Source organism: Triticum urartu, chromosome 2A (genome assembly GCF_056163025.1).
Source record: "Triticum urartu cultivar PI428250 chromosome 2A, HENAU_Tu73, whole genome shotgun sequence".
Classification (NCBI taxonomy): domain Eukaryota; kingdom Viridiplantae; phylum Streptophyta; class Magnoliopsida; order Poales; family Poaceae; genus Triticum; species Triticum urartu.
In genome coordinates this window covers 40,795,496-40,808,630 of record NC_141874.1, presented here as the reverse complement: position 1 = coordinate 40,808,630, position 13,135 = coordinate 40,795,496, and the positions used below count along the sequence as shown (strand labels likewise).

The 13,135-nt window shown below is 43.0% G+C and overlaps 2 protein-coding genes and 2 pseudogenes across 2 annotated transcripts in view; 3 read left to right on the top strand and 1 right to left on the bottom strand.

Moving 5' to 3' along the window:
• LOC147983409 (uncharacterized) overlaps positions 1–13,135 on the bottom strand; it is a 50,172-nt gene that overhangs the window by 28,418 nt on the left and 8,619 nt on the right. The window lies entirely within an intron of this gene.
• On the top strand, positions 1,800–3,393 carry LOC147983412 (uncharacterized; annotated as a pseudogene).
• Positions 4,497–5,343, top strand: LOC147983411 (uncharacterized; annotated as a pseudogene).
• Positions 10,986–12,793, top strand: LOC147983410 (uncharacterized). Its single transcript, XM_087542931.1, has 5 exons — positions 10,986–11,075; positions 11,187–11,399; positions 11,485–11,577; positions 11,703–11,807; positions 12,272–12,793. Exons 1-5 carry the CDS (start codon positions 10,986–10,988, stop codon positions 12,659–12,661), a joined length of 891 nt encoding a protein of 296 aa, XP_087399057.1. The 3' UTR covers positions 12,662–12,793.

Sequence of the window (13,135 nt, the reverse complement as noted above, 5' to 3'; positions counted from 1 at the left end):
AGATCTTTATCGGTCAGACCGCATAACAACATACATTGTTCCCTTTATCATCGGTATGTTACTTGCCCGAGATTCGATCGTCGGTATCTTAATACCTAGTTCAATCTCGTTACCGGCAAGCCTCTTTACTCGTTTCGTAATACATCATCTCGCAACTAACTCATTAGTTGCAATGCTTGCAAGGCTTATGTGATGTGCATTACCGAGAGGGCCCAGAGATACCTCTCCGACAATCGGAGTGACAAATCCTAATCTCGAAATACGCCAACCCAACATGTACCTTTGAAGACACCTGTAGAGCTCCTTTATAATCACCCAGTTACGTTGTGACGTTTGGTAGCACACAAAGTGTTCCTCCGATAAACGGGAGTTGCATAATCTCATAGTCATAGGAACATGTATAAGTCATGAAGAAAGCAATAGCAACATACTAAACGATCGAGTGCTAAGCTAATGGAATGGGTCATGTCAATCACATCATTCTCCTAATGATGTGACCCCGTTAATCAAATGACAACACATGTCTATGGTTAGAAAACATAACCATCTTCGATTAACGAGCTAGTCAAGTAGAGGCATACTAGTGACACTTTGTTTGTCTATGTATTCACACATGTATTATGTTTCCGGTTAATACAATTCTAGCATTAATAATAAACATTTATCATGAAATAAGGAAATAAATAATAACTTTATTATTGCCTCTAGGGCATATTTCCTTCAGTATGCCCCACATGACAGTAAAAAAAACAAGTTATCGATTTAGTCTGTCCCCGTCCAGATTGAGGGTCGTCGCCGCGGCGCCGCCAGTGCCACCGACGGCTGCCCGGGCGAGGGTGGTCCGGCGGGGTGGTCTGTCTCGGCGTCATCTTCAGGATCCCATAGGCCTCTCGCCTCGCCGCCACCCGCCCTTGCTGCGCCGACGAGCCAGCCTCCGCCAGGCATTGCCGCGCCACGATCTAGACGCAGCCCGCCATTGCCGCACTGACAAGCCGCCGCCGCCCGCCATTGCTGCACCGGACACTCCCCCGTTCTTCCCCACATCAACGTCAACCAGGAGCAAGCGGTATGTCTTCTACAGAAATCATCTCTCTCCTACTGAATTTGTTGATTAAATATTGTGATTTGCAAGCGGAGGTGAAGCAAGTATGCATATACAGAGATAATTTAAGATGGATTTCCCATCCTTAATACTGCTATTCCAGTATAGTTGTATGGATTGAGGTGAATTTTTTTTGGATAGGGGATCTAGGATAACAGTGCTTGGCCAAATGATTTAAATGTACGCATAGATTAAAAGTTGGGGTTGTGTTGTGTTTTAATATCCGGATCTTGTATACCATGTGATCTGAAATCCCAGTTACCTTGCGTAATCTGCAAGTGATTTATGCATGCTTAAGCTTGGTGTTTTGTTGGCAGAATTTGCCCAGAATCTGATCCTGCCCTAAGTACAGGACATGCTGCTTCTATTGGTACAAAATGCCCAAAATCTGATGCTGCCTTAAATCCTTAATACTTGTGACTACCTGGTTATCGTTATTTTGTTTGTTCTGTTGTGCAGAAGAGATTGTCTACAGGCAGCTCCCTCTATTATAACTTGTTGCTATTTTATTTATCTGGCCGTTAAAAGTCTTCACTTATGGTTGTATGTTATTTCCATCTTTGCTAGTAAACATGTTGCCTGTCTAGAGTTATAATTCTGATCCATATGCCCCTTGTAATATTGGGATTACTTGTAAGTTCTTCTAGTCATGTCTCTTCAGTGATGATATATCTTTGATTCTTTTTCTGCAATGCAGATGGATAGACGCTGGATTCATCATACATTGTTTTCCCGTGAGTACATCGAAGGTGTCAAAGAATTTATGAACTTCATTCAAGATAAATTCAGCGAGGATGAGAAAATACTCTGCCCATGTAGAAATTGCCTTAATCATAAACACCAGCGTCAGACTGTTGTGAACACACACATATTGACGTATGGCATGGAAAGTACATACACTCGTTGGATATATCATGGAGAAGACTTTGATGTTGATGTGATTGAAGAACCTGTTCATGTGCATGACACCGCCGATGGTAACAATGGTGCTGATCGATTTGAGGAGATGTTTGGAGACCTACACACAGCAGTAGAACAAGCTGAAAGTGAAATTGAAAATCCTTCTGAGCATGAGTCGTTTTTGAAGAACGTGATGAAAGAGGCAAAGCAGCAACTTTATCATGGTTGTACCAAGTTTTCGAGGTTCTCCTTTGTGGTAAAGCTTCTTCATTTGAAGTCATACCATAGGATCACAAATAGTGCATTTACTGATATATTGAAGATATTGGATGAAGCATTCCCTGAACCTAATACACTCCCAAAATCATACGAGGAAGCGAAGAACCTTCTGAAGGAATTAGGCCTTGGGTATGTTTCTATACATGTGTGCTTTAATAATTGCATTTTGTTCAGGAAGCAATATGCCAATCATGACAACTGCCCAGTTTGTGGTCTATCAAGGTGGAAAGACCCTGCTAGAAAGAAGATTCCACAAAAAGTGTTGAGGCATTTTCCATTGGTGCCTAGGATGAGGAGGATGTTTCTTTCCAAAAAAGGAGCAGAAGAAGCACAATGGCACAAGCTAAAGAGGCAGCCCAGTGAGAAGGAATTGAGTCATCCGGTTGACGGTGATGGATGGAAAGATTTTGATAAACAATATCCAGATTTTGCAAAAGATGCCAGAAACATTAGACTTGGCATTTCCACTGATGGGTTCAATCCTTTTGGAAACTTTAACACAACCTATAGTATGTGGCGTGTGTTTGTTATACCATACAACCTTCCACCTTGGGCATGCATGGACCAGTCAAATTTCATGATGGCTTTGCTAATTCCAGGTCCTAAATCACCTGGCAAGCACTTTGATGTCTTTCTACAACCACTTGTAGAAGAATTACTTGAGCTCTGGGAGGGTGTGCATACATATGATGCTCTTACTGAAAAAATGTTTGATCTTCATGCTGCAGTTCTATGGTGCATTCATGATTATCCAGCTCTGAGCACTCTTTCAGGGCGTACCACAAGAGGCTATTTTGCATGTATCCATTGTGACAAACACCCTATTTCTTACGGCCTAAGGGAAAAAATTGGGTATATTGGTCACTATCGTTTTCTTCCAAAGGGACATTGTTTGCGGAGAAATAATGAATTTGTTGGTCTTCATGAAAGCAATGATCGGTTAGGTAAATTCTCTGAGAAAGAGCTGCAAGCAGAATTGGAGAAGGTTAGACCTGGGAGGCAACAAGAAAGTAAGAAAAGGAAACGTTCTGACTTAGGCAGCAAGAAGGCTCATGTGCCAATTTGGAGCCGCAGGGTTTGTTTGTGGGATTTGGAATATTGGGGTAAATTGAAGCTGAGGCACAATCTTGATGTCATGCACATCGAGAAAAACATATTTGAAAACCTCATTGGGACAATTTTGAACTTAGAGGGGAAGACAAAGGACACACTCAATGCTAGGATTGATCTCCAAGATTTGAATATTAAAGAGGAGTTGAAATTGAGGAAGGAAGGAAACTCATATGTGATGCCTCGGGCACGATATACCTTGTCCAAAGAACAAGTGGTTGCATTTTGTCAATTTCTACGGGAGTTAAAGTTTCCAGATGGATTTGCTTCCAACATATCAAGATGTACAAGTGCTGATGGTACCAAGGTACAAGGCCTTAAAACACATGATTGTCACATTCTTCTGCAAAGAATCTTACCTGCTGGCATGAGAGGATTTTTGGACAGTGATATATATCAAGCAATAGCTGAGTTAGGCAAGTTTTTCAGGGAACTATGCAGCCAAACTCTTAATAGGGATGTGTTGGCTGAAATGAAGAAAGAAATCCCTATAATTTTGTGCAAGCTTGAGAAAATTTTCCCCCCTGCTTTCTTTGATGTGATGGTGCACCTTGCAGTACATTTACCTGAAGAGGCATTGCTTCGAGGCCCCGTACAATATGGGTGGATGTACCCAGTTGAAAGAAGGCTATATACTTTAAAGCGCTATGTGAGGAATAGGGCACGACCAGAAGGTTCGATTGCTGAAGCATATGTTGCGGATGAGTGCCTGACATTTTGCTCCAAGTACATGGATGATGTTGAAACAATATTTAATCGGAACCCAAGAAACATAGGTTTTTCAGATGAAGAAGCCTATGGTGTTGATGTTTTTGGACATGGAGTTAATTTTACTTCAGGATATGATTATGAATATGTACATGCGGAAAAATAATTTGATCAGATGGTGGGGTATGTGTTGAACAACTGTGATCAAGCTAAGAAATATATCGAGTATGTTGTCACTTCTGAACTTGCTTATGTTGTTTGTGTTGTACTTATGTGATCTGTTGATTAATATGTTTTACTTTACAGAATATTCAGAGATGAGTTAAAGATAAAAGGGGCGCCAGACAGTGATAAGGAGCTTCAAAAAAATTCCAACATGGTTCAAGAACTATGTTAGTTTTCATTCGCATCTAGTTTTTGGTTGTCACATTTCACTACAGACTCTAATGTATGTGTTTGCGTGTGTTGTTGCAGATGATAAGGATGCAGGATGAGGTTGGTGAAGAGGTAGACGAAGATCTCTTTGCCTTGGCATGTGGTCCTGATCGGAGAGTCCGGAAATTCTCATCATGCATAGTGAATGGGATTAGATTTAGCACTGTTGATCGTGATAGCAACAAGAGAACGCAAAACAGTGGAGTCATGACCGAAAGTGAACATGACCGTAAGATCATAAATTTTTATGGAACCTTGAAAGAGATCATTCAATTAGACTACAACTTGGATGACAGGTCAGTTGTTTTGTTTAAATGTGACTGGTTTAAACTTGATGGAAAGAAGACCGAGCTTAAAATGATGGTTTTTTCGAAAGCATAAATGTTGGAAGTATGTGGTACAAGGACGATTCTTTGATTCTGGCTACGCAGGCTAGAAAGGTTTTTTATTTGCCAGACATGAAGTATGGGAAGAATTGGCAAGTTGTGCAAACATTTGAACATAGGCATCTCTTCAATATTAGTGAAACTGAGGGTGTACCTTTTACTGGTCCTGCATATCAAGAGGACGAGTGTTGTGATGAGGAGGGTAGGAGAATATCTATTTCTGACCTTACATCCGAGAAGCCTTTGCATAGATATGATGAGCAAGGCATTGTTTTTGAAGCTGATGTAGTTGCTCGTTTGATGAAAGAAAAAAGCACAGAAGTGTATGAAGGTGGCAATGAAGAGGAACAAGATGATACGGGTCTGGAATATTGCAGCGAAGACGAAGGAGGTGCCATGGATGTTGACAGCGATGATGAGTAGATGTTTTAATGTAGAGGTAATATCTTCATTCTTCATTTAGTTTCTGTTTCCTATTGTCTACATGGAGTTTATGTTCATTACAGGGTTAACACAAGTTTGCCATGATTTAGTTTATGTTCAGTACAGTTTTAAAGAGAGTGAGGTGTTTTATGCACTACATGGAGTTTTTGTTCAGTACATTACCAACTGGTATTTCCTAAAAAAAATTCTCACTGAATCCTGTAGTTAATGTGTTGGCCGGTGTGTTAGAGGATTAAAATGGTAGTATCTGAAGTTTTATCTTGTTTGCCTTAACAGAGTTTTAGTCTGTCAGTGTGTTGTGATCCATAGTGTTTGTTCAGTACAGTACATGAGAGTGTGATGTGTTTTTCTTCTCACTGATGCATAGTTTTGTTCAGTACAGTTCATGGAAACTTCTAATTTTGAAATATTCGACAGGCGTTGCTAATGAGGCTGAGAAGGAGATGCTCAAAAATGGTAGTGCTGCAAGCTTAAGTTGGTCTGGAGTTTTATTTTGTTTGCCTTGATACGACAATGACCGCTGATCCTTGTTGTGATCCATAACAGAGTTGTATCTGAAGTTTTATTTTGTTTGCCTTCATAGGCCAACCATTTTGTCTGTTAATGTGTTAACAAAGTCGCTGTAGTTGTAATCCTTGTTGTATGCCTGACAATATATCATCTGTGCACCGGCTGTTGTGAGGATGGCATATGTGTGCTGTCATTGGCTATTCAGTTTCACAAATAATTCCTGAAATTCATAAGGCTCATGTATGTTCAGAATATGGCCTAAAATCAAGTTCCTTATATCTAGTTTAGATGCAATCTTCCAAAACACAATTCTGGTCATTTTGGAGCTTTGTGAAGCGATCCCAGGCTAGCCAACAGTCTTGGCAGTGTAAATTGGCAGAATGACACTCCTTACTACCCTGGCCATCTACCCAAAACCTCTGGACAAATTACCCAATGAAAGTCCAGTGCATCAGGCATCAAAGTTTGCCGCAGAAACTGATTTTCATCCAAACAGGGCACCTATCCTTAGCCATTAACATCTAGCTTCTTTGTATACCCTAATTGAGCATAGAAGCACATTGTGACACGGTCGGTTTCTTCAACCAATTCACAGAGAGGGAGAGCATGTGGTGACCATTGCCCTGGCAGGCAAAAATGGCTCTGTGCGTTTCTGGCGGCGCCACGAGCGACTCAGGCCCCTACTCACCCACCCCTCTCGCCTGTAGTCCAGCACCGTCCAACCCCCCATAGCGCCAAGGTCTCATCCCACCTGCCCCCTCCAACACGTGAAAAGGAAAGAGGAAAAGGGGCACCAGATCGTGGGAAAGAAGGATCGAAGGAAACAGAAAAATGATCGAAGGAAAGAGGGAGGAGATCTCGTGCGGCGCAACCCACCAGACGCGCGTCTGATCCATCGCGCGAGCCCTACGCGCTCCACCAGACAGTGCGTCTGATCCAGCACGCGATTTTTTCCTCTATATGCTAGCGACAGCTTCCGCTCAATAAGATGAAGTCCCACCAAATATAACACAACAACTAAGATAGCCCGGTGGAAAGAGCACCGCGCTTCAGCGCTGGTGACCCATGTTCGACTTCTCTTTCTCCCCTTTTTCCCTACGGCGCGATTTTTTCTTTTATGTGCTACCTATGACTCAATAACAGAAATTCCCAGAATATAAAGCATAATTATTGAGATGGTCCAGTGGATAGAGCATCTTGCTCCAGCATTGTTGACCCAGGTTCGGCTCCACCTTCTCCCCTTTTTCTTTTTTGGCGGCAAATTTAAAGTTTTTTAAAATATTCATATCTTTTAAACCGCAACTCACTCAAATTCCTCTTTCTGTTTGAAATTACACCCTTGGCAGATTATTTTCTAAAATATTCATATCTTTTAAATCGCAACTTGCTCAAATTCCTTTTTCTGTTTGAAATTACACCCAAATTAAATCGGAGCGGCGGAGCCCATGCCACCCAACAATGGACACGTCTCAACGACGTCCTACACCATCCATGTGATCACTAACGTCGCCTCCGATGATCGGGTCACCGTCGATGACCGTGTCGACTCCGGTCGCGGCTTTGTCGGAAGCTTTCAAGATCGTGCGCTCCATTCCAAGCTCTCCGTCCATCCATCCCGGAGGCCATGCCACCCAACAATGGACACGTATCAACGACGTCCTACACCATCCATGTGATCACTAACGTCGCCTCCGATGATCGGGTCGCCGTCAATGACCGGGTCGACTCCGGTCGCGGCTCTGTGGGAAGCTTTCAAGATCGTGCGCTCCATTCCGAGCTCTCCGTCCATCCATACCGGAGCCCATGCCACCCAACAATGGACACGTATCAATGACGTCCTACACCATCCATGTGATCACTAACGTCGCCTCCGATGATCGGGTCGCCATCGATGACTGTGTCGACTCCGGTCGTGGCTCTGTGGGAAGCTTTCAAGATCGAGCGCTCCATTCCAAGCTCTCCGTCCATCCATCCCGGAGCCCATGCCACCCAACAATGGACACATATCAACGACGTCCTACACCATCCATGTGATCACTAACGTCGCCTCCGATGATCGGGTCCCCGTCGATGACCGGGTCGACTCCGGTCGCGGCTCTGTCGGAAGCTTTCAAGATCGTGCGCTCCATTCCCGAGCTTTCCGTCAATCCATCTCGGGCCCATGCCGCCCAACAATCGACACATATCAACGACATCCTACACCATTCATTTGATCACTAACGTCGCCTCCGATGATCGGGTCGCCGTCAAGACCATGCGCTCGATTCCATCACAAAATAATTTCATAAATAATTTCTAGTAATTATGACATAGTGTGTAATTAAATATATGTCTTGCTAATTATAGAAACAAATCACTTGCTCGTGATGTGTTCTCTAGAATTTTTTTAGATCAATTCTCTCTCTCTCTTTTTTAGTGGAGAGATCAATTCTCTTTCTTTTTTTGAGTGAAGAGATCAATTTCTAAATTTACCTAGCGGCAAGAAAGCGCGCGCAGGGGACTTTATTTTTGCTCCACCGGTGCCAAGCCAAAAAGAACCATCTTGAATTGACCATATTGCCCACCAAGCTACTCTTCCATCAGTACATACAAAGGGACAACATTGTAATTTGACACCAACCACTATCCCCACCGCACGGCCGCCCCTAGCCCCCAAATCACCAAATCCCCCACGCCCCGCCCCCCCCCTCCTGCACGGCCGCCCCAGATCCGCCTCCACCGCTCGCACCACCTCCTCCACCGCCGGCATCACCTACTCCATCGCCGAGCACGAGCCTTGTCTCTCTTCCACCTCCACCGCCGGTCACAACTCCTCCCTCACTGCTGGCCAAGACCCCCTTCCGCCCCCACGCTCCACCAAACCCTAGAACACGACCCGGCCGCCACTGGTCACCTCCGCCACTGCCTTCCTCTTCCTCTTCCGCCTCCACCACCAGTCACAACCCCACATCCACTGGCGGCCACAGACTCCCTCCCCTCCTCCTCCCCTCCACCAAACCCGAGAAACAAGATGTTGTCGCCTCCATACTGCGCTGCTTCAAGTGCCTCGCCGCCACCACACTTCACTGCTCCAAGGGCATCTCCGACACCTCGCTGGACATCTACATGACACACTGATGGGGAAGAAGATCGCAGCGAAGAAATCCCGAGGACGCAAGACAGCAGGTATAATCTTCTTAACCCATGCTTTGATCTAAAACTACCATATCTGAAACTAGAGCTTGAGCTACTGCATACTTGTACAGCAGTCCTGGAGCACCTAAAAGGCACTTGGATTCCTGTTATGTAGTAAAATACGAGCAGATAAGATAAGGATCAACATTATAGTGTTTGTTGGTTTTCAAAATTGCACACAACTGTATATTGATATATTCCTATCCAACCAGATAAAATTCAAAACATGACCATGTATGTCTAATTACTAGGTGGTAATAGTGTTTTTTATTGTTCTTGACTTCATTTGCTAGTGTTCCTGGTTCATTAGGGCCGTAGCCATACATAAACATAAGAAACAGTAATTTGTTAGTAAGTACATATTATGCACATAGTAATTTGTGTTCATGTGTTCACTCATCTTAGAACCACCACCTGTACATCATATGGACAATTTGCGCCTCAAAAGAATCATAAGGAACAATTCAAGGCTGCAAGCACTCGGAATTCCTGCATTATCAACATTGTTTGCAGCCAAAACTGTCATTTCACCTGGAAAAAAAGGCCCAGCAATAGTACCGATGAATCTGAAGCTGAGTACCATCCTAATGAGGACGATACCAGTGAAGGAGAGTCGTCCGGTGGTAGTTTAGTACATGAGACAGAAGCATTGCAAGAATTTAAGTCCACACCTGCTGCTAGCTCAAACTCCAAGGTGCTAGAATCCTCCATCTAGTCATTGCTAGATATGTTGCTTGTTGGTCATTGTAGCAGAGTTTTTGTTAAAGGTTGTTAATTAAACCGTGTTTTCATTTTCTGTCAGGGCTTGAAGGACTGTAAAAAAACAAGTCAGGAATCTAGTAAGAAAAGATCTGCTGTCATGCCCCCTGGTGGAGTCAAGCCTCGGCCTCCTAAGAGAGTTCTCGCGGACATCCCAACTAATATGCGAGTTACAAGGTCGAGGAAAGTACAATCACAAAATGGTGGTGCAAGTGCTCAAAATGAAGAGATGTATGATCCTAAACAGCAGACACCAAGTGTCATTCATAAGCCAATTTCTTCTATGGCTTGTGCCAGCCAAGCTGAAGAATTTGTTCCCAACTCTGACGACCATTTTGTTGAAGGCAAGTTTCTTACTATTGTTGTCATATCATGCTCATGTTCTGTCCTTTGAATTTCTAGCCTTGTGTATTAACTTCGATTGCATAATGAACATGCTCTCACTGGATGCCTTCTTCTAAAAAGATGATGACCTTACACGTTGTGATGACGGCAACTGGATGGCCAATGGAGCTGATCTCATTGCCCATTGTGATGATGACAACCAGAGGGACAACGAAGCTGGTGGTAGTACCCAACCTCATCAGCAATCTCAACCTGACAGTAACTTTGAAGGCAAGTTACAAACCTGATTTTTCTTGCATTTATTTGATTGTTAATGAGGCTATTGTTATTTAGTAATGGCACTGTGACATAGCAAATTAAGTATATATATTTTCAGATCTTCCATTCAAGCATTAATGCCCTTCAGATCTTCCATTCAGATTTTCTAAACTTCTTGTTTAATCTATTGTTCTATGCATCTTACCGTCTTAAATATACTTGATATAAACCATAATGAAAGCTTGACAGATCAACTATTAGTGCATACATCATTAGCTTCTCTTGTCACCGCTTTACACTGTTTCGCCTTAATTGTTGCTGCCATCGGTTACTAGTATATTGTCTTGGCCTTCTTGTGAGCTTAATACATCCTTGATTTTACCTTCTTTGTAGGTCCACAATCCTATGAGGAGCCAAGGGAAAGGGGGCCCAATTTGGGGAAAGGTTTGGAAAGGATCACTCAACGCCGGCAGGGCAAACTGCCGCTTCTCATTCCAGAAGGAAGCTTACGGCCAGACACACCTCTTCTGGCTGCAAAGTTTGCAATCGAATGCAATGTCATAGTCAGACACCATATGCCCGTGTTTAAGCACCGGAAGGATTACAAGGACCCAAATGGAAATGTCAGAGATGGGATCTTCAGGAACTTTGTAGGCAAAGTTGGTGTAAGTACATAATACTGGCCTTTCTCCCTCACATTGCTAGGAACCTGTTAATCTTCTGCTATTTTGTCTATCTGCCATCATGATACTTACCCATGTTTTTTATCTTACTAGAACAAGTTTCAGATGGACCTAGAGGCGGTGCCAGTTAGGAAGGCTTGCACAGAAATGCTGAAACACGCGACTCGCCAACAACGATATAGACTCAAGAAAGAGTATTTTGATCCTCACGCACCCCATTTGGTGAGGAGAACTTCTCCAGTCCCCTTGATGACTGATGACCAGTGGAACGAGCTGGTGGAAAGCTGGAAGGATCCCAAAAAGATGGTATGTCTCTTCCTGCAGACCGATCTCGCCTTCTACATGCTAATCTAGAGACTGTGCCTTACATGTATTTGGTCTCTTGATGTAGGGGATATCTCAAATTAACAAAGCTAATCGAGCTCAAGTTAAGTTCCACCAAACTACTGGAGCGCGCAGCTACCCTGTGCACTGTGGAAATCTGGTAAGTCAAACATGTGGTTGTGGATGTGCAAGATGTATGTGTGCACTGTTAAAAGGTGTTTTTGGATTGCTTCCATGTAGTGTAGGTATATGATGCTCCCTTGCCTTCATATCTGTTGTTTTCAGGGAGACAAATACAAGGATAAAGAACCAACTGCAGTGGATTTGTTCAAGGAGTGCCACTACAACAAGAAAAAGAAATGTTACACCAATGTTGTGTTGGATGCAATTGTAAGTCAGCTTTCAAAGACTACCAACCATCAAAGTTTTAACTTTTGCACGGCTAGAATTAATATTGTTTCAGCCCCTCTTACAGATTGAAAAATATTAAGCAAATGCCAGTGTAGGTTAATTGGAAATGTTAACATATTCACCTGACTATCTTGTAATAGATTGTCCTATATTGCAGTTTTGGCCATCCTCAGTCTCTATCTTGTAGTATATATAAAATAATTAGATTTAAACATTAGTTGCTTGTACTTTATTGATATAATTTATCCTGTTTCTTCTGGCCACTTTGTTGTTGATGAATAATCCGACTCAGCTCCACACAGAAAAAAGTTTAATCTGACTCTGTTCTCACAAGATAAGGATGCATGCTAGCTTTCCTCATGCATGTTAACTTGCTGATGATGATGTCATCTCTACTTGTGCTTAAGCTGTCTCATAACCATGTTTGTTGCTTGCATTGCTAGACCGAGATGGAAAAGAAGGTTCCTAATCCTACAGAAGATGGTCGGGAATCGAGCTCTGCAACTGAGGCGGCAACCGAAGCTGTAGCTGAAGTGCTTGCTAAGCACACTAAGAAGCCGAGGTTTCTTCAGCATGTGGGGATCCAGCACGTCCATGCGAGATCCAGTGCTATCAACCGTGAAGTAGAATTGGCAGCGCAGAAGATGAATGTTGAGCTTCGGGCGTGTGTTGACACCTTGACCAAGAAGTTGAAGGAATCTGAAGAAGAAAGGGCCAGGCAAGATGAGGAGTACAGGAAGCGAGACGAGGAGAACAGGAAGAAGCAAGCTGAGATGGATGCAAAACTAGACTTATTGCTAAGTCAGATGCCATCAAGATCAGCTGAAGGGTAAGGTGTTTGTCCAAAAAGCTGCTCGAAGCTATATGAATGTGGGATATGCTGGTGGAACCTAGCTTGTTATTTTGTCAGCCTTTTGTTATGCAAACTGCATACTGTTCGATGCAAACTAGTTGCATGTTGGTGCTTGATGGTTAGTGGATCTTGAGATGTAAGCTGAATGCTATGCTGGATGTGTCATGGAGGACCAGTACTTGTGTAATGTGACTTGTGCTTTGTAATGTTGTGCCTCTTTTCTTTCTTAATATTTGTATACAAATTATTAATAATTGTCAGTGCTAAATTGTTTCGTGTAAAAATCACAAATGGGCTTCGTTGGGTAAACCTAACATTGATGGGCTGGATGAAGTAGGCCTCGAAACATATTTTGGGTAAAAAAACATAACTGGCCCATAAGATTAATGGGCTGATGTGCTTGTTGGACCACTCGAAATGGGCTAACATGAACGGTGAAAAAAAATAGTTCGAA

What these genes read in the sequence shown, in the direction of transcription:
- LOC147983410 (XM_087542931.1), top strand. Translation starts at nt 10,986, where the DNA reads ATGCCCGTGTTTAAGCACCGGAAGGATTACAAGGACCCAAATGGAAAT. An exon ending in ACTTTGTAGGCAAAGTTGGT is followed by an intron (nt 11,076 to 11,186) that starts GTAAGTACATAA and finishes TTATCTTACTAG; the next exon opens with AACAAGTTTCAGATGGACCT. An exon ending in ATGTTGTGTTGGATGCAATT is followed by an intron (nt 11,808 to 12,271) that starts GTAAGTCAGCTT and finishes TTGCATTGCTAG; the next exon opens with ACCGAGATGGAAAAGAAGGT.